The 24,590-nt window shown below is 33.6% G+C and overlaps 1 protein-coding gene and 2 pseudogenes across 1 annotated transcript; all 3 read left to right on the top strand.

Moving 5' to 3' along the window:
• The first annotated feature begins 9,346 nt into the window (after positions 1 to 9,346).
• LOC120211642 lies at positions 9,347 to 11,879 on the top strand (annotated as a pseudogene).
• A 404-nt stretch (positions 11,880 to 12,283) lies between these two features.
• Positions 12,284 to 12,821, top strand: LOC120211620 (annotated as a pseudogene).
• A 2,391-nt stretch (positions 12,822 to 15,212) lies between these two features.
• Positions 15,213 to 19,907, top strand: LOC120211643 (elongation factor 1-alpha-like). Its single transcript, XM_039210141.1, has 3 exons — positions 15,213 to 15,224; positions 18,266 to 18,748; positions 18,868 to 19,907. Exons 2-3 carry the CDS (start codon positions 18,287 to 18,289, stop codon positions 19,747 to 19,749), a joined length of 1,344 nt encoding a protein of 447 aa, XP_039066072.1. The 5' UTR covers positions 15,213 to 15,224; positions 18,266 to 18,286; the 3' UTR covers positions 19,750 to 19,907.
• Positions 19,908 to 24,590: the final 4,683 nt, after the last annotated feature.

The following is a 24,590-nucleotide window of genomic DNA, read 5'->3' as shown; positions in this document are numbered from 1 at the left end:
TGAGGCCTAACATAGGAAGAAAATTCAAACGAAATGAAGGCTTCAAGAATGAACCAAAAGAGAAGGACTCGATCATTTGCTATGAATGCCAAAAACCGAGGCATGTCAAATATGATTGCCCACAATTGAAGAAGAAGGGTCAATCAAAGATTAAGCACAAGGCTCACATGGCTACATGGAGCGATGAAGAAGGTTCCGATGAAGAGGAACAAGAAGTAGAAAACTTGTGCTTGATGGCATTCAGGGAAGATTCTAAGGTAACCTCTAACTCATTTGAAATAGATGATTTATCTTATGATGAGTTATTAGAGGAATATAATGGGTTGGCTTCGGATTATGAAAAATTGTTTTTAAAATATAAAAATGATGTTTCAAAATTGAAAAATGAAAATAAGCTCATATCCAAGACCAACAATGATCTTGAAAGTAAAATCAGTGATTTGCAAATCAAACTAGAAGAGTTTGAAAAGAAAATTTTGGATTTGCAAAATTTACTTTCAAAGGTCAATGATGATCATCAAAAGAAAATTGATGATCTTAAAGCTTCTTTTGATAAAGTTGGAACAAAACGTTTTGAAAATGGAGAAAATTCAAAATCCATATTTGTTAGAAAAAGTTTTAAAAACTACAATCATAGAGGTCCCCGAAGAACCTCTAATGGAAAAATCGTTAGAAGTATATGGGTTCCTAAAGAACTCATTACTACTAAAGATAAAGATATCCTACACAAATGGATACCTAAGGAGACTAGGATTTTGGAAACTAATGAATATGGACCCAAAAGAATTTTGGTACCAAAAATCAAAAATTAATCTATGTTTGTAGGAAAAGGAGCATTGCTACAAGGCACAGGAAACAAGTTCAAACTCATGGTACCTTGATAGTGGATGCTCAAGACACATGACCGGAGACAAAAGTTAGTTTTTAGAGCTTAACGCCAAAAATGGAGGAGAAGTGACTTTTGGTGATAATTCAAAAGGTCACATTGAAGGTATAGGTATAATAAGTAATATCTCTTCCATACAAATTAAGAATGATTTATATGTGAATGGATTAAAGAATAATCTCTTGAGTATTAGTCTATTATGTGATAAGGGATTCAATGTCATGTTTGAAATTAATGGTTGTAAAGTCATTGACATTGCATCTAATAGAATTATGCGTGTTGGTCATAGAATAGGAAACATTTACATGGTGTATTTATATTCTATAGATATGACTAATTTATGCCTAGTTGCTAAGGATGAGCATGATAGTTGGTTATGGCATAGGAGACTAGGACATGCTATTATGAGTGTTTTGCAACGGTTAATTCAAGGAGATTTAGTTCGAGGGTTGCCTAAACTAAAATTTGATAATGATAAAATCTATGATGGCTGTGCTAAAGGAAAACAAAAGCGAATTTCTTTTAAATCCATTAATGGCGTTTCCACTAGTATAGTATTACAATTGATCCATTTAGATCTTTTTGGGCCATCTAGAACTACTAGCTTGGGTGGAAAACAACATGCATTTGTATTGGTAGATGACTATTTTAGATATACTTGGGTTCTATTTTTAAGTACTAAAGATGAAGCATTAGAAAAATTAATCACGTTTTCAAAAGTGATCCAAAACGAAAAAGGTTACTCTATAACTAGTGTTAGGAGTGATCATGGAACTGAATTTGAAAATCTTGGATTTACTAAATTTTGTAATTCTAATGGTATTAGCCATAATTTTTCAGCACCTAGAACCCCTCAACAAAATGGAGTTGTTGAGAGGAAAAATCGAACTTTAGAAGAAATGGATAGAACCATGCTTTGTGAAAATAATTTGCCAAAATATTTTTGAGCGGAAGCCACAAATACCGCTTGTTATGTTATTAATCGTGTAATGATTAGGCCTATGTTGAAGAAAACTCCATATGAACTATTTAAAAATAAAAGCCTAACATTAGCTATTTTCATCCTTTTGGATGTAAATGTTTTGTTTTAAACAACGGTAAAGACAATCTTGGCAAATTTGATGCTAAAAGTGATGAAAGAATTTTTTCTAGGTATTCTTTAAATTCTAAAGCTTATCGAGTATTTAATAAAAGAACTTTAGTTGTAGAAAAGTCTATACATGTTATTTTCGATGATAATCCCCTTCCGAGGAAGGATTCTTGTTTGAATGTTGATGTAGGTATTATAAACACAAATGACGTTAGACATGACATTGGGGAACCATCATCATAGGAAGAAATGAAAGATGAGGAAACTCATGATCCTCTCGAGAATCCAACCATTGAAGAAAGGGAAGTATCTTACCCAAGAGAGTACAACTATGTCAAGGATGGTGAAATAATAGGTGATCCATCCAAAGGGGTAACAACTCATTCTTCTCTTAGAAATATTTGTAATTATGTTGCATTTATCTCATGCATAGAGCCTAAGAATATTAAAGAAGCATTAAATGATGAACATTAGATTATGGCTATGCAAGAAGAGTTAAATCAATTTGAGAGAAGTAAAGCTTGGACATAAGTTGAAAGGCCTTGTAATAAATCTATTGTAGGTACTAGATGGGTATTTAGGAATAAGCTTGATGAAAGTCGTAATATAGTGAGAAACAAGGCTAGACTTGTTGCTCAAGGGTATACTCAAGAAGTTTGGACTGGAAAATGGGAAACCTCATGACACTCCAATGAGCTCATCAACAAAGCTTGACTTGGATGAAGGACGTAAATGTGTGGATGTTAAATTATATAGGTTAATGATTGGCTCTTTGCTTTATTTAACTGCAAGTAGACCGGACATTATGTTTAGTGCTTGCTTATGTGCTAGATTTCAATCATGCCCTAAGGAATCACATTTACTAGCTGTTAAGAGAATCTTTAGATACCTTAAGGACACTCCTAGTTTAGGACTTTGGTATCCTAGAGACTCTAGCTTTAGCTTGCATGCCTTCGCTGATGCGGATTATGGAGGATGCAAATTAGATAGGAAAAGCACCTCCGGTATTTGCCAATTCCTTGGAAATATGTTAATTTCTTGGTTTTCAAAGAAACAAAATTGTGTTGCATTATCTACCACTGAAGCGGAATACTTTTCAGCTAGTAGTTGTTGTGCACAAGTTTTATGGATGAAGCAACAACTTTTTTATTATGGAATTGAAGTAGGTACCATTCCTATCAAGTGTGACAATACTAGTGCTATTTGTCTCACTAAAAATCCCATCCAACACTCTAGAACTAAGCACATTGAAATAAGACATCACTTCATTAGAGACCATATCGCTAAGGAATATGTAGTTCTAGAATTTGTTGATACTTTGCACCAATTAGCGGATATCTTTACAAAACCTTTAGACAAAGAAAGATTTTGGACACTTATGAGAGAATTAGGTTTAACCGACCTTTCCTCACTTAGTGTTTAAATTAATTTTAGCACTCTTAAGAATAAATGAAAAATGCTTATAATAATAAATTTTTGATTGCATTCTTTGCTATTAGTTAGGGGGAGTTTATGTTCTTTGGTGAAAATTAATTTTATGTTCAAATGTAGTTTAAGGATTAAATTGATTGATTGAACATGACTAATTTTCAATATATGAGTTGCCAATACCACTAGAGCTAATTAATTTAGCATTTTGAGTGTTTAAAACAGATTTTTGACATTTTTGTGCATAGAGTATCGATACCCCCTTTGAATAGGTATCGATACCCCTGCAATAGGTATCGATACCATCCTTGAATGGGTATCGATACCCCCTGATGGTATCGATACCCTCCACGGGGTCTGTTATTAAACACCCCAAAACCTCATTCTCTCAAACTCTCTCCTCTCTAGCTTTGCCGCCGTGCTCTCTCTCTATCTCCCTAAATTCCTACATTACTTCAAAACATTGATTTTTAGTCGGAATCCATTTGCATATCATCTCCCAATCCTGCTTCAATAATTAATTTGTGCAAACAACATCAAATTCCACTCAATCCGAGAATTTTAAGGTATTTCTCCAAAAACCTTTATTTTATCAAATTTTGAACTTAGGACTAGTTTAGATTAATTCTAGGTTGAAATAATTATCGGGCATTGATCACATGTTATTTCTAAACTAGATTCTACAACTAATTTCATAAAAAACACAATATTTTTAAAAAAAAATCAAAAATTTCGAAATATAATTTTTTTTAATTTTTCATGGGTTTAATTGATGTTTTTGATTCAATTATGATGTTTTCATGAAAATCATACGTATTATGATTCTCAAACATTAATTTCAAAATAGTTTTCAAAACTTTGCCCATTAGGATTGTTTTATAAAACCTTAAAATATTGAGGACTCATTTGAGTTTTGGAATACATTAATATATTTTGCATACATGTGTTTTCAAAATTGCATGTTATCCATTCTATTTCGATTTCTTAAGCCATGTCTCACAAACGACCTATGTCATCTTCTAGTCAATCAAACCGACCTCAAAACCCTCCTCCAAATCCAAATCCTCCGTTTCCTCCTCCTTCCGATCCTTCTAGGGACGAGTAGACCTAATTTATTTTTGTTTTGGATCAACTTAGAACTTAAATTGTTAAAACATTTTGAATGCTTTTGGATTGTTTTACTTTGAGTTTGTTTGGATTTATATTTTGGTTTCTTTGGATATTTGAACTTATTATATATATTTGGTTTGGTTTTGACATTTTTTTAGCTTGGAACTAATGGCTAATCTTTCTCTTGATTTTGATCTTAGCAATTCAAACTTTATATAATTCTCATCAAATGACAAAAACTTGTTTTTATAAACCTTTTAGATTCTTCTTTTTGATTTAACAAAAAGGGGGAGAAAGTGTTAGAGTAAGGGGGAGTAATTTTTCAAAATTTTCAAACTGGATTTAAAAAATGATTTTCAATTAGAAAATCTTAAAATTACTAAAATGTTTTGTTATATCAAAAAGGGGGAAATTGTTGAAAATATTTTGATGTTTCGATATAACAAATTAAGTGGTTAATTAATTTTAAGATTTTTAATTATTCGAATATGAAAATTATTACTCCAAGTTTTCAAAAGTCTATTTCAATCCTTACTCAAGTGTAAAATTAAGTTTCAAATCTTAAAATATTTTTGAAACAATTTTTACAAAGTATTTCGATCCATATTCGAGCCAAAAATAAAAATTATGTAGTATGGTATCGATACCCGCTATAGGGTACCGATACCCCTGTGAACACTTTGGTTCCGAAAAATAACAGAATGCTCGAATGGTATCGATACCCCCATGCAATGGTATCGATACCCCTAAGATGGTATCGATACCCTAATGCATATAACGGTCGAAATATTTGAATTTTACACTTTAGGTACCGATACCCTATGAAGGGGTACCGATACCCTATGAAGGGGTACCGATACCCCCACGCTCCAAGCTGTTTTGTTAATTGTTTTCACACTTAAACGACTCCATTGACTCCACTAATCATCCCCAACATTCAGAATCAATTGAAGGAGTATTTAAGCAAGTTATGAAGCCTTTGATCAACAAGAAATCATTGAGAAACGAGAGAGAAATCATCAAACACCAAGTTTGTGCAAATCAAACCAATCTTCCTTCAATATTCATTTTGTTTTCAAGAACACAATTTGTGCTCATTTATAATCATCTTTGAGTGTTCTTATCTTGTTCTAGAATTGTGCAAACATATTGCCTTGTGAGGTTTTCCTTGTAAGTTTGCAAATTTGTGTATTTCTCTTTGAAAAAGAGTGTGCTCAAGAATTGGGGTATAATTCTTGAGGGAGTTGTAAGGTTACTCTTTGTCCTCAAAAAAAAGAACAAATTAGTGAATTTGTTGGAAAATCCTTGGTGTGGATAGCTAAGGTAGTAGACGTAAACTTTGGTTGAGAAAGTTGAACCACTCTAAAACGCCGTGCAATTACTTTCAATTTTCTGCAAAAGCTCCCACCAACTTTTTAATTGCCAATTCACCCCCTCTTGGTCGATTTCATCAATCGATTAACTCACCACATATTATTTATGATATTATTATTGCACCTATAACTTTCCATGTACATACAATAGGCTTTAAAATCCAAATCGTAGGTTAAACATTATTCTAAACCATCAATAAATAATAATTTGTATGAAACACATCTATTTGTTTTAGGACTGTTGTGCCAGAATTGGGTATAATTCTTGAGGAGTGTAAGGTTACTCTTTGTCCTCAAAAAAGAACAAATTAGTGAATTTGTTGGAAAATCCTTGGTGTGATAGCTAAGGTAGTAGACTAACTTTGGTTGAGAAAGTTGAACCACTCTAAAACGCCGTGCAATTACTTTCAATTTCTGCAAAAGCTCCCACCAACTTTTTAATTGCCAATTCACCCCCTCTTGGTCGATTTCATCAATCGATTAACTCACCACATATTATTTATGATATTATTATTGCACCTATAACTTTCCATGTACATACAATAGGCTTTAAAATCCAAATCGTAGGTTAAACATTTATTCTAAACCATCAATAAATAATAATTTGTATGAAACACATCTATTTGTTTTAGGACTGTTCATACCCTAAAATCATTCGTAAAAATCATTTTCATAAACTTTATGAAAATATTTTAAAACACGGTAAAACATGTTTTTATAAAAACATTCGAGGTTGACTCATTGTAAGTCATCCTCGTATCATATAAGGTACACAATAAATGCACTCACCTGGTATGTCTCACTATTATGTCTTACTATCGAAATCCAATTATTCTTGAACTTTTTCTTTGCATTTCGCTTTGCTCGTATCATGAATTTGATCACGATTTGCACAAGTATCCATAATCACACATTCAATTATAAAATGCAATGTTAGTATCCTTACTAACATTTATACAAAATAATAATACTCAAAAGTACCATTATTTTTGAATTCTTTAAAAATTCATCTTAACTTTTCCTTTTTATTCATAATGAGCCATTGTCATAAATTCTTCAATTCAAGTCCAAATAAGCCCAATAAAAACTCCAGCATTTAATTTCTAGCTCAATACCTTATTAATACCATAATTACCATTTAAATCACCAACTTTCTCAATATTCACCATTTTGTACTTAAATTTTGTCAACTTTCCAAAATGACTTAATTTCACATTCTGACTTTAATTTCAGCCCTCAAACAATAATTTCCAGTAGTGTACATCCATTATTGAGTAATTACACAATCATCATATGACTTTTCAAAATTGCCAAATAGGTCCCTCAACTTTTGAAAAATTACATTTTGACCCAAAATTTTTTCTAAGGCTTGTAGAACCTTCCAAATATCATTTCTAAGCCATGGAAATTTTTCTACAATATTTCCCACCTTTTTACCTCTTGGTTAAATGCTTTAGGGTTAATTTTCTCATGATTTTCACTTGATTCAAGCATGAAACAAACCTCTATTCAACACTTCAAGACCTCTAGAATCAAACCCCTAACTTAATTTCATCAAAATATATCTCTCTCTAAAAGTTAGGGTTTGGCCGAAATAAACATAGGCTTATATAGCCATGTAAAAATGATTTTAATAAAACAAATCATGCTTGTATATGATTCTACAACCTCAAAAACATCAAAATCGTTCATCAATTTCATAAACCCTAGTGTGAATACAAACCCTAAAATTGGGATTTGAACACAAACAAGAACATGCAATAATGGTACCAAATGATAACATTTTTCGCGTAGAACAATTTTCTATTTCACGGCATAATCCAAAATCCAAAGGAAATTTCTCAAAAATCAAAAAGAAAATTTCTCTTACTTTATGATGGAGTTCACGACTGGTTTATGGAAATTAGGCTAAGTTTCATGAAATTTCTAACTTAATTTCATGCTAATTTAGCCTTATTTAAGCTTAAATAAATAAAAATATTCATTTAATGACAAATGTCCATTTTGCCATTAACGAAACTTGATAATTACCTTAATACGAAGCCACATAAACCTTATCATCTTCCAAGTCAAAGATGAACAAATTATTTTACTCTTTTTGCAATTTTACCAAGCAATCCTCCAAAAATTGTAATATTGTCACTTTAATCAAACGATTCAAATTTAACATGGAAATAAATCTTCAAATCCAATGATCCATATTATTTTACATCATTTTAACCTCTAGAAATTATATTTTTAAGTCTAATTTATCATCCTCCAATTTTTCCCAAAAATTATATTCGATTCGATTTACCGATTTCTTATCAGACTTTAACCCTTTATAGTTTTAAACATAAATTCCGGATAAGAATCTGATTTCAATAAAACCACACTCTTAAGAGTAAACTATCTATTTATGGAATAAAAATTATTTTTGGGAAAGTTACCACTTATGTCCCTAAACTTTTCCCACTTTTATACTTTAGCCACTAAACTTTTAAAACTTACATTTTGATCACTAACCAAAATTTTGGTATTACAAAAATCATTGTTCAATGACATATTTGATGTTTTAGTAATCAATTTGTTTTTTTTTTTTTGAAATTTTAATAGGGAAAATGAAAATTCACTGAAACATTAATGACCATTTGTGCAATTAATCCTTTTTAATTTTATAAATTTAATATGCTACATCAACCTTCTATTAAATGTCTAATGACAATTAATTTAATTGATTATACTTAACAAAAATATTCAAATTTTAATTAAATAAAAATAAAAGTGATAAAATATTATGTTTTCTTAAACGAAAATTATCAATAGTTTACCCAAAGAATAATAAATCCCGAAAACCATGGATTTTCTGGTAGCCATATATCCTATCAGTTCTTGCATTAAAAAACTCAAACGTCAACGCCTCTGGTATATGAGAGGTATCCTTGACATAAAAAAACTCCCAAAGGCACTCTCTTCAATCGAAGGGAAATAACAGAAAAGCAAAGAGTTCTCAGTTCACCACCCAAAATTAAATCCCACAGAGAAAAGTCCCCAAAGCCTATGTTTTTAAACTGAAGGTAAGTTTCAGGTTGGATCTTGTATGAGAGAAATTAAAGTGTAGCTTTTGGTTTTAAACTGGCGTTTTCAGTGTTTGTTTCTCGAGAAACTGCTGATACAAACAAAAGAAAATAAAAAGAAGGGTGCTAGTTAGGAAGACGGTCCATCGAATGAACAACCGCGGTGTTGGCTACACGTGGGAATAAAGGACCACACGCGTTGCTAGGTAGCATTTTGTGATTTTTTAAAATATCAGGGGTAATATTGGTTTTTGATATGCAGATAAAGTCAAATTAGGGCATCTCTTGTCTGACAAATAAGGAAATAGAAAATATCGAAAAACCATTAACGAATAATCTGAGATGTAGAACGGAAACCGTTGGATCAGATATGATCCGACGGATGAGAAAGAAACCCTAGTTAGTCCTATGCTGAGAGAGTGGTTACTTAAAGCTAAGGCAGCCCGCAGTTCTCGCCTTCTCTATTCTCTTCTGCTGGATCTCGCGGACTCTCATTTTAGCTCACAGGTATAAATCTATTTATACATTGTTATGCTTCTTCAAGTTTCATTGCTTTGATTCGAAGAAAGATCCGATCTGATTGGTTCTTAGCTGAATATCAGTTCTATTTTGTGTGATTTGCTTGTAGTTTACATATGCGTTCATTTCACTTCGCTTTGTTTGCGTCTTGTTAGATGATTCTAGTTTATTTAAGTTCATTTTCTTATGACTAGTATGTTTTGCTTGTAATTTAGAACATGATTTTTCTCTATTTGATTGTCATGTTATTAGATTCATGCAATATATGTTCGTTTCAATATCTGAAACCTGTTTTCTTTAAAGAATTCCAGTTAATTTACTGATTTATTGAAGCAAATGCAACCTAAGGGAAACTTGGGATGAAAATAATCAAAATGGTCAAGGATCATATCTAGGGCTAGTTTGTTTTCAATGAAAATGATTCGCTTGTTTTATGGAAAGGATGAGTTAAGATCTAGTGGCTGTAGTTCATTGGAATGAATTCCATATCTATGGAGGAACTGGGCTCGAATCCCAGCGGCCACGTAATATACATGTTGAGTCTGTTAATTTATTCTGGACTGATTTTACTTTTCTACGATTGATTGAATGATTCTTCAAAAAATTATTTCTTTGAAGTGGATTTCAGGTTTAATATTTTTTATCCATAATATGCTGGTTTTCTTGTGTGCTTCATGCGGAATCCTTATTGTTGTTAGATGAAGGGGATTTCTCTTATGAGTTTGTGCTTTGTTTTATGTATCTGACTCTTTCTTGATTTTCAGATTATCTCCTGATTTTTATAATGGGTAAGGAGAAGATTCACATCAACATTGTGGTCATTGGCCATGTCGACTCTGGGAAGTCAACAACCACTGGTCATTTGATCTACAAGCTTGGTGGTATTGACAAGCGTGTGATTGAGAGGTTCGAAAAGGAGGCTGCTGAGATGAACAAAAGGTCATTCAAGTATGCCTGGGTGCTTGACAAGCTCAAGGCTGAGCGCGAACGTGGTATTACCATTGATATTGCCTTGTGGAAGTTTGAGACCACCAAGTACTACTGCACTGTCATTGATGCCCCTGGACACCGTGACTTTATCAAGAACATGATTACTGGTACCTCACAGGCTGACTGTGCTGTTCTCATTATCGACTCAACCACTGGTGGTTTTGAAGCTGGTATCTCTAAGGATGGCCAGACCCGTGAGCATGCTTTGCTTGCGTTTACCCTTGGTGTCAAGCAGATGATTTGCTGCTGCAACAAGGTTAGGTTTACAATCATTCATGTATTATTATTGATTGATGACCCTTTATGATAATTGTGTTGATTAAACTTGATTTTGTGCCTAATCTGATTTTCAATATGTCATTTGATATAGATGGATGCCACAACCCCCAAGTATTCCAAGGCAAGGTATGATGAAATTGTGAAGGAAGTCTCTTCATATCTTAAGAAAGTTGGGTACAACCCTGAGAAGATCCCATTTGTCCCAATCTCTGGTTTTGAGGGTGATAACATGATTGAGAGGTCTACAACCTTGACTGGTACAAGGGTCCCACTTTGCTCGATGCTCTTGACCAGATCAATGAGCCCAAGAGGCCTTCTGACAAGCCACTCAGGCTCCCACTTCAGGACGTCTACAAGATTGGTGGTATTGGAACTGTCCCTGTTGGTCGTGTTGAGACTGGTGTCCTTAAACCCGGTATGGTTGTGACCTTTGGTCCCACTGGTCTGACCACTGAAGTTAAATCTGTTGAGATGCACCATGAATCCCTCCGGAGGCTCTCCCTGGGACAATGTTGGGTTCAATGTTAAGAATGTTGCTGTTAAGGATCTCAAGCGTGGTTATGTTGCTTCAACTCAAAGGATGACCCTGCCAAGGAGGCAGCCAACTTCACCTCACAAGTCATTATCATGAACCACCCGGGTCAGATTGGAAACGGATATGCCCCAGTTCTCGACTGTCACACCTCCCACATTGCCGTGAAGTTTGCTGAGTTGTTGACCAAGATTGACAGGCGATCTGGAAAGGAGCTTGAGAAGGAGCCCAAGTTCTTGAAGAACGGTGATGCAGGGATGGTGAAGATGGTTCCCACCAAGCCTATGGTTGTCGAGACTTTCTCGGAGTACCCACCTCTTGGTCGTTTTGCTGTCAGGGACATGCGTCAAACTGTTGCCGTCGGTGTCATCAAGAGCGTTGAGAAGAAGGACCCAACCGGTGCCAAGGTCACCAAATCTGCCGCCAAGAAGAAGTGAGATTGCTTTGAGCAATAATCGACTCTGCAAGAATAGATTTCTAAATTTTTCTTTTATTTTTGTTGTAGTTTTTGTATGACATTTGGTCGGACCAATTTTGATACGCTTTTCTGTGCTGTCTTGTTTCGGTTGAGACTGAATACATTTTTCTTGTTCAATTACCTCCTAAGATTTACATCTTTGAGTTAGGGGTGTAAACGAGCCGAGTCGAGGAGTATTGTCGAGCTCGACTCGAACTCAAAAACTTTAAATGCAAACTCGACTTGACTCGAAAACTCGCGAGCCTAAAATTTTTAAGCTTAACTCGAACTCGAAAGATAATATTTAAACTCGACTCGAACTCGAAAAAATTTGAATTCAAAAAAAATTCAAGAGCTCTATTAAAGCTCGAAACTCAAACTCGATTGAAACTCAATTCAAGCTCGATTTTGAGCTCGTTTCAAGCTCGATTCAAGTTCGATTTTGAGCTCGATTTAAGCTCTAAGACAAGTTAAATTTTATTTGTTGAAACCCATCCCCTTTTATACACTCTCTTTACCCCTTATTCTCCCAGAACCACTAATGTGGGATATCAACTCACAACATGACCAACTCAAGTTCAACCCCTTATTCCCATCTTACCATAGCAATGCTGGTTATGGATACTTGGCAATACTTTTTGCACCGATACTTCCACGAGAAGTCGAGAACAAGTTCCTCTATTAGCATCTGCACTCTCGGCATCACCGTCTTATCGTTCCCTATGCATTTGGAGCTTTGTACAACCATCCATTAGAGGGGCTTCTCCTTGACACAGTAGGCGAGGCCTTATCATTTATGCTCTCTGGGACTCTGGCATGTCTCTTCGGACCTCTATCTTTTTCTTCTCTTTCGCCACCATCAAAACAGTGGACGACCATTGCGGGCTAATGCTTCCCGGAAACCCCTTCCATATATTCTTTAGAAACAATTCTGCATATCATGATGTCCACCATCAGCTTTACGGTAGCAAATACAACTTCTCGCAGCCCTTCTTCGTCACGTGGGATCGAATTATGGGGACCTATATGCCTTATTCTCTTGAGAAGAGAGCAGAAGGGGGATTCGAAGCTCAGCCACCTAAAGTGTTGAAAGAAGATTAGATTGAGAATTCGTTTGTCTGTTAACTAGCTTGATTTCTTGCATTAAACCAACAGTGTTGTTCCATCTTCATAATACCCCAAACCCAAATTCAAACAGAAGAGATAAACCAATAAGACAAACGCCAAACTAAATGCCATTGCCATTGCCCAACCTTCTTAGCAAGAAGAAACCTTTGGGTTTTTTTTCTTCCGAAGAAGGGAAAAGAGGGGGAAGCAGTGCCGCACGGGTTTTAAAATAAAAGCTAGGGTTGGTTTGTGCAATAAAGAAAAAGGGGTTAGCCTTAGTACCTAAAGTCCCTAAGATATCTGAAATTGACTTCAACTTTAACCTTATTTAAGAATTGGTCACTGAACAAAAATTAGAAATTTAAGTATATTTCCCCAAATTTTAGATTTTTCAATTTGGGGTGTTGCTAGCTAAATTAAGATACGAAAAAATATTTTAAAATATTAATAATTTTGTAACAAAAGAAAATGTTGTTCTCCATAAAGATTTTGAGTTTAAATAAATGTATCTGTAAGATGGGTAAGCATTGTTAATTGATTAAGAAAATTTTAAACATATATTACTTTATAACTATCCCAAATTCTACTTCCATTCTAAAACGCTTTAATTGTTTATAATTATATATATCATAATCCTATCATGTATTTACCTCGACTATTCATATGATTCAAACTCGTCATTTTTCATTAAAAATTGGTGATTGTATGCTATTGATGTTAACCTGTTGATTCGAGCCAAAAATAAAAATTATGTATATAGTATCGATACCCGCTATAGGGTACCGATACCCCTGTGAACACTTTGGTTCCGAAAAATAACAGAATGCTCGAATGGTATCGATACCCCCATGCAATGGTATCGATACCCCTAAGATGGTATCGATACCCTAATTCATATAACGGTAGAAATATTTGAATTTTACACTTCAGGTACCGATACCCTATGAAGGGGTACCGATACCCCCACGCTCCAAGCTGTTTTGTTAATTGTTTTCACACTTAAACGGCTCCATTGACTCCACTAATCATCCCCAACGTTCAGAATCAATTGAAGGAGTATTTAAGCAAGTTCTGAAGCCTTTGATCAACAAGAAATCATTGAGAAACGAGAGAGAAATCATCAAACACAAAGTTTGTGCAAATCAAGCCAATCTTCCTTCAATATTCATTTTGCTTTCAAGAACACAATTTGTGCTCATTTATAATCATATTTGAGTGTTCTTATCTTGTTCTAGAATTGTGCAAACATATTGTCTTGTGAGGTTTTCCTTGTAAGTTTGCAAATTTGTGTATTTCTCTTTGAAAAAGAGAGTGCTCAAGAATTGGGGTATAATTCTTGAGGGAGTTGTAAGGTTACTCTTTGTCCTCAAAAGAAAGAACAAATTAGTGAATTTGTTGGAAAATCCTTAGTGTGGATAGCTAAGGTAGTAGACGTAAACTTTGGTTGAGAAAGTCGAACCACTCTAAATCGCCGTGCAATTACTTTCAATTTTCTGCAAAAGTTCCCACCAACTTTTTAATTGCCAATTCACCCCCTCTTGGTCGATTTCATCAATCGATTAACTCACCACATATTATTTATGATATTATTATTGCACCTATAACTTTCCATGTACATACAATAGGCTTTAAAATCCAAATCGTATGTTAAACATTTATTCTAAACCATCAATAAATAATAATTTGTATGAAACACATCTATTTTGTTTTAGGACTGTTCATACCCTAAAATCATTCGTAAAAATCATTTTCATAAACTTTATGAAAATATTTTAAAACACGGTAAAACATGTTTTTATAAAAACAATCAAGGTTAACTCATTGTAAGTCATCCTCGTATCATATAAGTACACAATAAATGCACTCACCTGGTATGTCTCAATATTATGTCTTACTATCGAAATCCAATTATTCTTGAACTTTTTCTTTGCATTTCGCTTTGCTCGTATCACGAATTTGATCACGATTTGCACAAGCATCCATAATCACACATTCAATTATAAAATGCAATGTTAGTATCCTTACTAACATTTATACAAAATAATAATACTCAAAAGTACCATTATTTTTGAATTCTTTAAAAATTCATCTTAACTTTTCCTTTTTATTCATAATGAGCCATTGTCATAAATTCTTCAATTCAAGTCCAAATAAGCCCAATAAAAACTCCAGCATTTAATTTCTAGCTCAATACCTTATTAATACCATAATTACCATTTAAATCACCAACTTTCTCAATATTCACCATTTTGTACTTAAATTTTGTCAACTTTCCAAAATGACTTAATTTCACATTCTGACTTTAATTTCAGCCCTCAAACAATAATTTCCAGTAGTGTACATCCATTATTGAGTAATTACACAATCATACTATGACTTTTCAAAATTACCAAATAGGTCCCTCAACTTTTGAAAAATTACATTTTGCCCCAAAATTTTTTCTAAGGCTTGTAGAACCTTCCAAATATCATTTCTAAGCCATGGAAATTTTTCTACAATATTTCCCACCTTTTTACCTCTTGGTCAAATGCTTTAGGGTTAATTTCCTCATGATTTTCACTTGATTCAAGCATGAAACCAACCTCTATTCAACACTTCAAGACCTCTAGAATCAAACCCCTAACTTAATTTCATCAAAAATATATCTCTCTCTAAAAGTTAGGGTTTGGCCGAAATAAACATAGGCTTATATAGCCATGTAAAAGTGATTTTAATAAAACAAATCATGCTTGTATATGATTCTACAACCTCAAAAACATCAAAATCGTTCATCAATTTCATAAACCCTAGTGTGAATACAAACCCTAAAATTTGGGATCTTTGAACAAAAACAAGATTAACATGCAATAATGGTACCAAATGATAACATTTTTCGCGTAGAACAATTTTCTATTTCACGGCATAATCCAAAATCCAAAGGAAATTTCTCAAAAATCAAAAAGAAAATTTCTCTTACTTTATGATGGAGTTCACGACTGGTTTATGGAAATTAGGCTAAGTTTCATGAAATTTCTAACTTAATTTTATGCTAATTTAGCCTTATTTAAGCTTAAATAAATAAAAATATTCATTTAATGACAAATGTCCATTTTGCCATTAACGAAACTTGATAATTACCTTAATACGAAGCCACATAAACCTTATCATCTTCCAAGTCAAAGATGAACAAATTATTTTACTCTTTTTGCAATTTTACCAAGCAATCCTCCAAAAATTGCAATATTGTCACTTTAATCAAACGATTCAAATTTAACATGGAAATAAATCTTCAAATCCAATGATCCATATTATTTTACATCATTTTAACCTCTAGAAATTATATTTTTAAGTCTAATTTATCATCCTCCAATTTTTCCCGAAAATTCTATTCGATTCGATTTACCGATTTCTTACCAGACTTTAACCCTTTATAGTTTTAAACATAAATTCCGGATAAGAATCTGATTTTCAATAAAACCACACTCTTAAGAGTAAACATCTATTTATGGAATAAAAATTATTTTTGGGAAAGTTACCACTTATGTCCCTAAACTTTTCCCACTTTTATACTTAGCCACTAAACTTTAAAACTTACATTTTGATCACTAACCAAATTTTGGTATTACAAAATCATTGTTCAATGACATATTTGATGTTTTAGTAATCAATTTGTTTTTTTTTTTTTGAAATTTTAATAGGGAAAATAAAATTCACTGAAATTAATGACCATTTGTGCAATTAATCCTTTTTAATTTTATAAATTTAATATGCTACATCAACATTCTATTAAATGTCTAATGACAATTAATTTTAATTGATTATATCTTAAACAAAAATATTCAAATTTTAATTAAATAAAAAATAAAAGTGATAAAATATTATGTTTTCTTAAACGAAAATTATCAATAGTTTACCCAAAGAATAATTAAATCATCCCGAAAACCATGGATTTTCTGGTAGCCATACATATCCTATCAGTTCTTGCATTAAAAAACTCAAACGTCAACGCCTCTGGTATATGAGAGGTATCCTTGACATAAAAAAACTCCCAAAGGCACTCTCTTCAATCGAAGGGAAATAACAGAAAAGCAAAGAGTTCTCAGTTCACCACCCAAAATTAAATCCCACAGAGAAAAGTCCCCAAAGCCTATGTTTTTAAACTGAAGGTAAGTTTCAGGTTGGATCTTGTATGAGAGAAATTAAAGTGTAGCTTTTGTTTTAAACTGGCGTTTTCAGTGTTTGTTTCTCGAGAAACTGCTGATACAAACAAAAGAAAATAAAAAGAAGGGTGCTAGTTAGGAAGACGGTCCATCGAATGAACAACCGCGGTGTTGGCTACACGTGGGAATAAAGGACCACACGCGTTGCTAGGTAGCATTTTGTGATTTTTTAAAATATCAGGGGTAATATTGGTTTTTGATATGCAGATAAAGTCAAATTAGGGCATCTCTTGTCTGACAAATAAGGAAATAGAAAATATCGAAAAACCATTAACGAATAATCTGAGATGTAGAACGGAAACCGTTGGATCAGATATGATCCGACGGATGAGAAAGAAACCCTAGTTAGTCCTATGCTGAGAGAGTGGTTACTTAAAGCTAAGGCAGCCCGCAGTTCTCCCTTCTCTATTCTCTTCTGCTGGATCTCGCGGACTCTCATTTTAGCTCACAGGTATAAATCTATTTATACATTGTTATGCTTCTTCAAGTTTCATTGCTTTGATTCGAAGAAAGATCCGATCTGATTGGTTCTTAGCTGAAATATCAGTTCTATTTTTGTGTGATTTGCTTGTAGTTTACATATGCGTTCATTTCCCTTCGCTTTGTTTGTGTCTTGTTAGATGATTCTAGTTTATTTAAGTTCATTTTCTTATGACTAGTATGTTTTGCTTGTAATTTGGAACATGATTTTTCTCTATTTGATTGTCATGTTATTAGATTTCATGCAATATATGTTCGTTTCAATATCTGAAACCTGTTTTCTTTTAAAGAATTCCAGTTAATTTACTGATTTATTGAAGCAAATGCAACCTAAGGGAAACTTGGGATGAAAAATAAATCAAAATGGTCAAGGATCATATTCTAGGGCTAGTTTGTTTTCAATGAAAATGATTCGCTTGTTTTATGGGAAAGGATGAGTTAAGATCTAGTGGCTGTAGTTCATTGGAATGAATTCCATATCTATGGAGGAACTGGGCTCGAATCCCAGCGGCCACGTAATATACATGTTGAGTCTGTTAAATTTAATTCTGGACTGATTTTACTTTTCTACGATTGATTGAATGATTCTTAAAAAAATTATCTTCTTTGAAGTGGATTTCAGGTTTAATATTTTTTTATCCATAATATGCTGGTTTTCTTGTGTGCTTCATGCGGAATCCTTATTGTTGTTAGATGAAGGGGATTTCTCTTATGAGTTTGTGCTTTGTTTTATGTATCTGACTCTTTCTTGATTTTCAGATTATCTCCTGATTTTTTATAATGGGTAAGGAGAAGATTCACATCAACATTGTGGTCATTGGCCATGTCGACTCTGGGAAGTCAACAACCACTGGTCATTTGATCTACAAGCTTGGTGGTATTGACAAGCGTGTGATTGAGAGGTTCGAAAAGGAGGCTGCTGAGATGAACAAAAGGTCATTCAAGTATGCCTGGGTGCTTGACAAGCTCAAGGCTGAGCGTGAACGTGGTATTACCATTGATATTGCCTTGTGGAAGTTTGAGACCACCAAGTACTACTGCACTGTCATTGATGCCCCTGGACACCGTGACTTTATCAAGAACATGATTACTGGTACCTCACAGGCTGACTGTGCTGTTCTCATTATCGACTCAACCACTGGTGGTTTTGAAGCTGGTATCTCTAAGGATGGCCAGACCCGTGAGCATGCTTTGCTTGCGTTTACCCTTGGTGTCAAGCAGATGATTTGCTGCTGCAACAAGGTTAGGTTTACAATCATTCATGTGTATTATTATATTGTATTGATGACCCTTTATGATAATTGTGTTATTAAAACTTGATTTTGTGCCTAATCTGATTTTCAATATGTCATTTGATATAGATGGATGCCACAACCCCCAAGTATTCCAAGGCAAGGTATGATGAAATTGTGAAGGAAGTCTCTTCATATCTTAAGAAAGTTGGGTACAACCCTGAGAAGATCCCATTTGTCCCAATCTCTGGTTTTGAGGGTGATAACATGATTGAGAGGTCTACTAACCTTGACTGGTACAAGGGTCCCACTTTGCTCGATGCTCTTGACCAGATCAATGAGCCCAAGAGGCCTTCTGACAAGCCACTCAGGCTCCCACTTCAGGACGTCTACAAGATTGGTGGTATTGGAACTGTCCCTGTTGGTCGTGTTGAGACTGGTGTCCTTAAACCCGGTATGGTTGTGACCTTTGGTCCCACTGGTCTGACCACTGAAGTTAAATCTGTTGAGATGCACCATGAATCCCTCCCGGAGGCTCTCCCTGGTGACAATGTTGGGTTCAATGTTAAGAATGTTGCTGTTAAGGATCTCAAGCGTGGTTATGTTGCTTCAAACTCAAAGGATGACCCTGCCAAGGAGGCAGCCAACTTCACCTCACAAGTCATTATCATGAACCACCCGGGTCAGATTGGAAACGGATATGCCCCAGTTCTCGACTGTCACACCTCCCACATTGCCGTGAAGTTTGCTGAGTTGTTGACCAAGATTGACAGGCGATCTGGAAAGGAGCTTGAGAAGGAGCCCAAGTTCTTGAAGAACGGTGATGCAGGGATGGTGAAGATGGTTCCCACCAAGCCTATGGTTGTCGAGACTTTCTCGGAGTACCCACCTCTTGGTCGTTTTGCTGTCAGGGACATGCGTCAAACTGTTGCCGTCGGTGTCATCAAGAGCGTTGAGAAGAAGGACCCAACCGGTGCCAAGGTCACCAAATCTGCCGCCAAGAAGAAGTGAGATTGCTTTGAGCAATAATCGACTCTGCAAGAATAGATTTCTAAATTTTTCTTTTATTTTTGTTGTAGTTTTTGTATGACATTTGGTCGGACCAATTTTGATACGCTTTTCTGTGCTGTCTTGTTTCGGTTGAGACTGAATACATTTTTCTTGTTCAATTACCTCCTAAGATTTACATCTTTGAGTGTATTGGATACCATGAGTTCCCTATAGCAGCAGTAGGCAAAATAGTGAAATCTATAAAATTGTTTTTCAAAACTATTTTGAATCTATCCACTCATCCCAAAACTACTTCAGTATTAGAGTTTCACAAAGATTTAGATACAAAGAAGTTTAATTATACCCAGAAATCAGAAAAATATTATACGATTAAACATTTAATTTCAACTTTTTCTTGTATATTATATTAATGGCAATACTAATTAAACTAAGCTCAATTATTATTTTTTACATATTTTATTAAATATGATAATCAACAATATTTTAAAAAATATATTTTTCTTTAACGATATATGATTGTATTTTCGTATAATTAGTCTCAAAGGATAATATGAATTGATTCTGTATGTCTGTTTAAAAAGGTTAATATTGCTTTTTATTAAAAATTATAATTTATCATGATGTATGATTTTATATTATCATAATTAGAAATAACATATACAATAAAATCTCGATAAATAAATATGATATATTAATAATTTTGATTAAATAATATTTTTTTATCCCTTGTTAAGGAGATAAAATAATAAGCGTAGAGATTATTGAGTATTGTTTAAATTTGTTTAGAATTTAATTGCGAGGGTTGTGATTTTGGTGTACGAAGATTCTCGGTGGAGGTACAACATATGTCTATGGGAGATCGATGGAACAATATATCTTAAAGATAATTCCATCTAACGGTCGACATTGGAGATCGAGTTGAAGTTGAAAGAAACTAAACGGTTTCTTGTAATTCTTTGATTAACGACTGAGAATCGGAGCAAATTGACTCTGTATATGGGATCATGAGGTTAAAACGAGGCTATGGCCAATAATTTCAATTATTCCAATTTAGTCCTTAATTTCATTAATTAGATATTAGATTAGCTCATAAGTCTTCAATTTTGTTTTTTGGGTCCCTCAAATTATTAATTAGATATTAATGAGTTGTTTTCATGTTGAGAAAAATTATTTAGGGGGTTGTGATCGTATGTTGGATCGTCGATGTTCGTGAGAAAAAAAGCAAAGCTCATATTTGAGTCGATAAGCTCGAACTCAGGAAATTAAGGTGAGTACACCTCGAATTCTAAAACATTTTATGCATTTCATAATTTTGATGCCTTACATATCATATTTGAATGCTCGATTGATTATTCGAATAGTAATATGGTAAATTACTAAATTATCTCTAGTTGTGAATAATGATTCTATAATGATTGATAATGAATACGAAAAAAGAAAAATGTCATAAGACATTGGTGATTAACTATTAAGCCTTAGTGGAAGACCAAAATATTCTCAAGTGAGTAAAAATGACCAAAATACCCTTGATCATAATAAGTGATAAGGAGAGCCTAAGGTGACGTTTGATTCGCTGGAATATTTTTGAGAGAATTGGAATCTGTGAAGGAATTGGAATCTGAAACATGTTTGGTTGGCACGAAATTGAATTGGAATTCAATTCTATATTCTGTTGGTTCGCAGACATGTCAGATGAATTTAATTTCAGTAATGTAAAATGACAGAATTGCCCTTCTTGATTTTTTACTTTATTTTAGTTTGTTTTATAACTTACATGTAGCAATATATTATAAAAATTTAAACAATATTAAATTTTCATTTTATTGATTGATTATTCATTTCAATAAATTAAAAAAATCATGCTAATAAACATCATAAGTTAAAATTATCGTAATTAGGGATGGTCATGGGTCGGGTTGGGTTGGGATTTTGGTCCACCCGACCTGAGAACAAGGGAACCTCCACCCGATACCCGACCCGACCCGACCCGAATATATGAATTAGAAACACGACCCGACCCAACACGAAATAATAAAAAAATTATTTTTATTCAATAAAAACAATGATTTAATTGAAAAAAATTATATATAGAAGGATATTATTGTAATTATTCTAAACCCTAAACCCAACCCGAACCCGACCCAAATATCACAATTAAAAAAACCCGACCCGACCCGAATATCAAACTTAAAAAAACCCGACTCGAACCCGTTTTTTTTATAAAAAATCCGACCGATCATGATTTTTTTTTAAAAACCCGACCTGGCCCGAAATCACACTTAAAAAAACCCGACCCGAACCCGAATTTTTTTAAAAAAAATCCTACCCGATCCCAAATTTTTTTAAAAAATCCGACCCGAATACTAAAGATTGATGAGGGTAGTATGGTCAAATTTCACATTCTCTCCTCCAAAGGATTTCAATTCCATCATGTTATGGATGGAATTTACTTTCCCTCATTTGATGGAATTGGATTCCAATTCCCTCTTTGAAAACTTGAACCAAACATGGGAAAGTGGTGGAATTGGATTTCAATTCCCCCTAATTCTAAGGGATTCCAACGAACCAAACGCCACCTAAGAGTGCGGTGAAAAATGTGTTAAGATACTAATAATTAATTAAGTGTTCACTTCATAAGCTTTAAGATGTCTAATATACTTGAAAGTTTGATAAATTACTAAAATATTCTTAGAAGACTAAAGTTATTAAATTACTCTATGGGCTTAAGTGAATAAAATAATGTGCTTATAAAAAATTAAGTTGTCATAAGTGAGAAAAGACAAAAGCACTCTTGTGATTAAGAAAATGACTATAGTATCTCGGTGAGTAAGAAAATGTTTAATGCCCTTTTGAATTAAATAATAAAATTACCCCTAAGTGCTAAGATTGTAACATCCTCCATATCGGGTTAGTGATCAAATTGTGAAATTTCAAAATTTAGTGACCAACGTAGATAAATTGAATAGTTGAAAGATTTAATGGGAATGTTTTGTGTAGGATCAATTAACAAAGAAGGAGGAACTAAAGGGGTAAATGAGTCTTTTAATAGGGGAAATAATTAAATATTAGATGATGATATTTAAATCAACGTGGAAGGCAAATGGAGAGAACAAAAGTTTCCAGATTTCTCTTCTTCTTCACTTATTCTTCTCCATCGTGAGACCAAGCTAAAGGTGAGTTTTATTGTTGATCAAATTCTTGATGAAATTAAGATTTCTTATTGATCCTTAGATAATAACTAAGCTTAAGGAAAACTTAGATTATCTTAAAACCATAAGATGAGAAGTATATGAAGAATTAAAGAAAGGAAGTAGAAAAGTGAAATCTTAGATTAGAGTTCATAATAAGAATTAGAAGTGGGATTTGACTTGTCATAAAGCTAACTAAGAAGTATGTGGTGTTAGAATTCAAATTAGAACATGTTGGAATTTGGGTTAGATTCTTAAATTCTACATAGAGAATTGGATTTCTAAGTTTTAGAGGTATGAAATGGATAATAATTAGTTTAAGTAAGAGTATGCAAGTTAGGGATATAAAAGGAGGTGAAATATAAAGTGTAGAGAAGATTATAAAGAGATTTTCGTGCTTAAAATGACATTTCTGGGCTATATGCATCAATGCACATTCAATGTGCACCGATGCATCAAGGATAAATCCCAGAAATTGTTCAAGGTGTATCGATGCACATGAAGTGCATCGATGCACTCTTTTAAAATACAAACATCGAATGCCATCGATGTATAAGGAGTGCATCGATGCACCCCATTAAATACAAACATCGAATACGATATATGCATCGATGCATGGTGTAGTGCATCGATGCATATCTCCATTAAAAGATGGAAATTGCTTTTCTTTTAGCCTAAGAAATGATAGTTGAGAATATACTAATTAGTATACTGATAAGTATCAATGAATTACTATGTAGATATCGAGCCTAAACGAGTTCTGGAAACATCGATAAGTAGGATTGATCGAGGGAAAGACAAAAAAATCTAAGTGAGTGCATATGCATAGCATGAATGTAATATTATAATCAGTTCTAGACTTATGATAAGTCTAGATTCAATATTTTGATACATGATTACATTCCATATTATGAAACATGATATGAGTTTATACCATATGCATTATGTGACATGAATATGCAGGAAAAAGTTATATGAGTTATGTGATAAAGGTATGGAAATGATATGTCTATGTGATAAAGGTAGGAAAATAATATGTCTATGTGATACAAATTATGTGAATTGTGAAAGCCCATGTTATGTAGATAAGAACTATAGGTATAGCTGGCATGCCAATGGTAGAGGGTCTACGCGGTCCTTCGGGATATATATATATTCTTTGGAACATGTGTGAAGTCTTGTGAGACACATACTTGATCCCTAGTATATGTATATGATTCTTAAGGAATGATATGTGGTCCTTATGGACATTATTATATGGCACTACGTGCAATTCTACGCGGTACTCCGGTGTAATTCTACGTGGCACTTCGGTGCAATTATACGAGCTGTGGTGATAGCATAGTGCACAACCTCACAATACTCACATACCTTAGGTTCTCAATATGTATCATGGGCTAATGAACTTAATAATGTGAACTTATGAATGTGAGCTTGATAAATCTATGTGTAAGAAATATGGTTATGGTTATTGCATTATTTACATACATATTATCATTGCAACCCATCTCATTTTGGCAATTCCTTTATATTTTATTGTTATTATTATATTGCCTCACTAATTCGATGACTTAGCGTGTGAGTGTTTCACACGTAAGATCCGATAAAGTAGACGATCGAGGTTAAGTAGCTGGATAACACTACTCCTGCAAC

Source organism: Hibiscus syriacus, unplaced genomic scaffold (assembly GCF_006381635.1).
Source record: "Hibiscus syriacus cultivar Baekdansim isolate YM2019G1 unplaced genomic scaffold, ASM638163v2 tig00109978_pilon, whole genome shotgun sequence".
Taxonomy (NCBI): domain Eukaryota; kingdom Viridiplantae; phylum Streptophyta; class Magnoliopsida; order Malvales; family Malvaceae; genus Hibiscus; species Hibiscus syriacus.
This window is presented reverse-complemented; position numbering and strand designations above follow the sequence as displayed.

Coding starts and splice junctions, on each gene's coding strand:
- LOC120211643 (XM_039210141.1), top strand. CDS start 18,287: ATGGGTAAGGAGAAGATTCACATCAACATTGTGGTCATTGGCCATGTC. Junction 18,749..18,867: donor TGATTTGCTGCTGCAACAAG/GTTAGGTTTACA, acceptor CATTTGATATAG/ATGGATGCCACAACCCCCAA.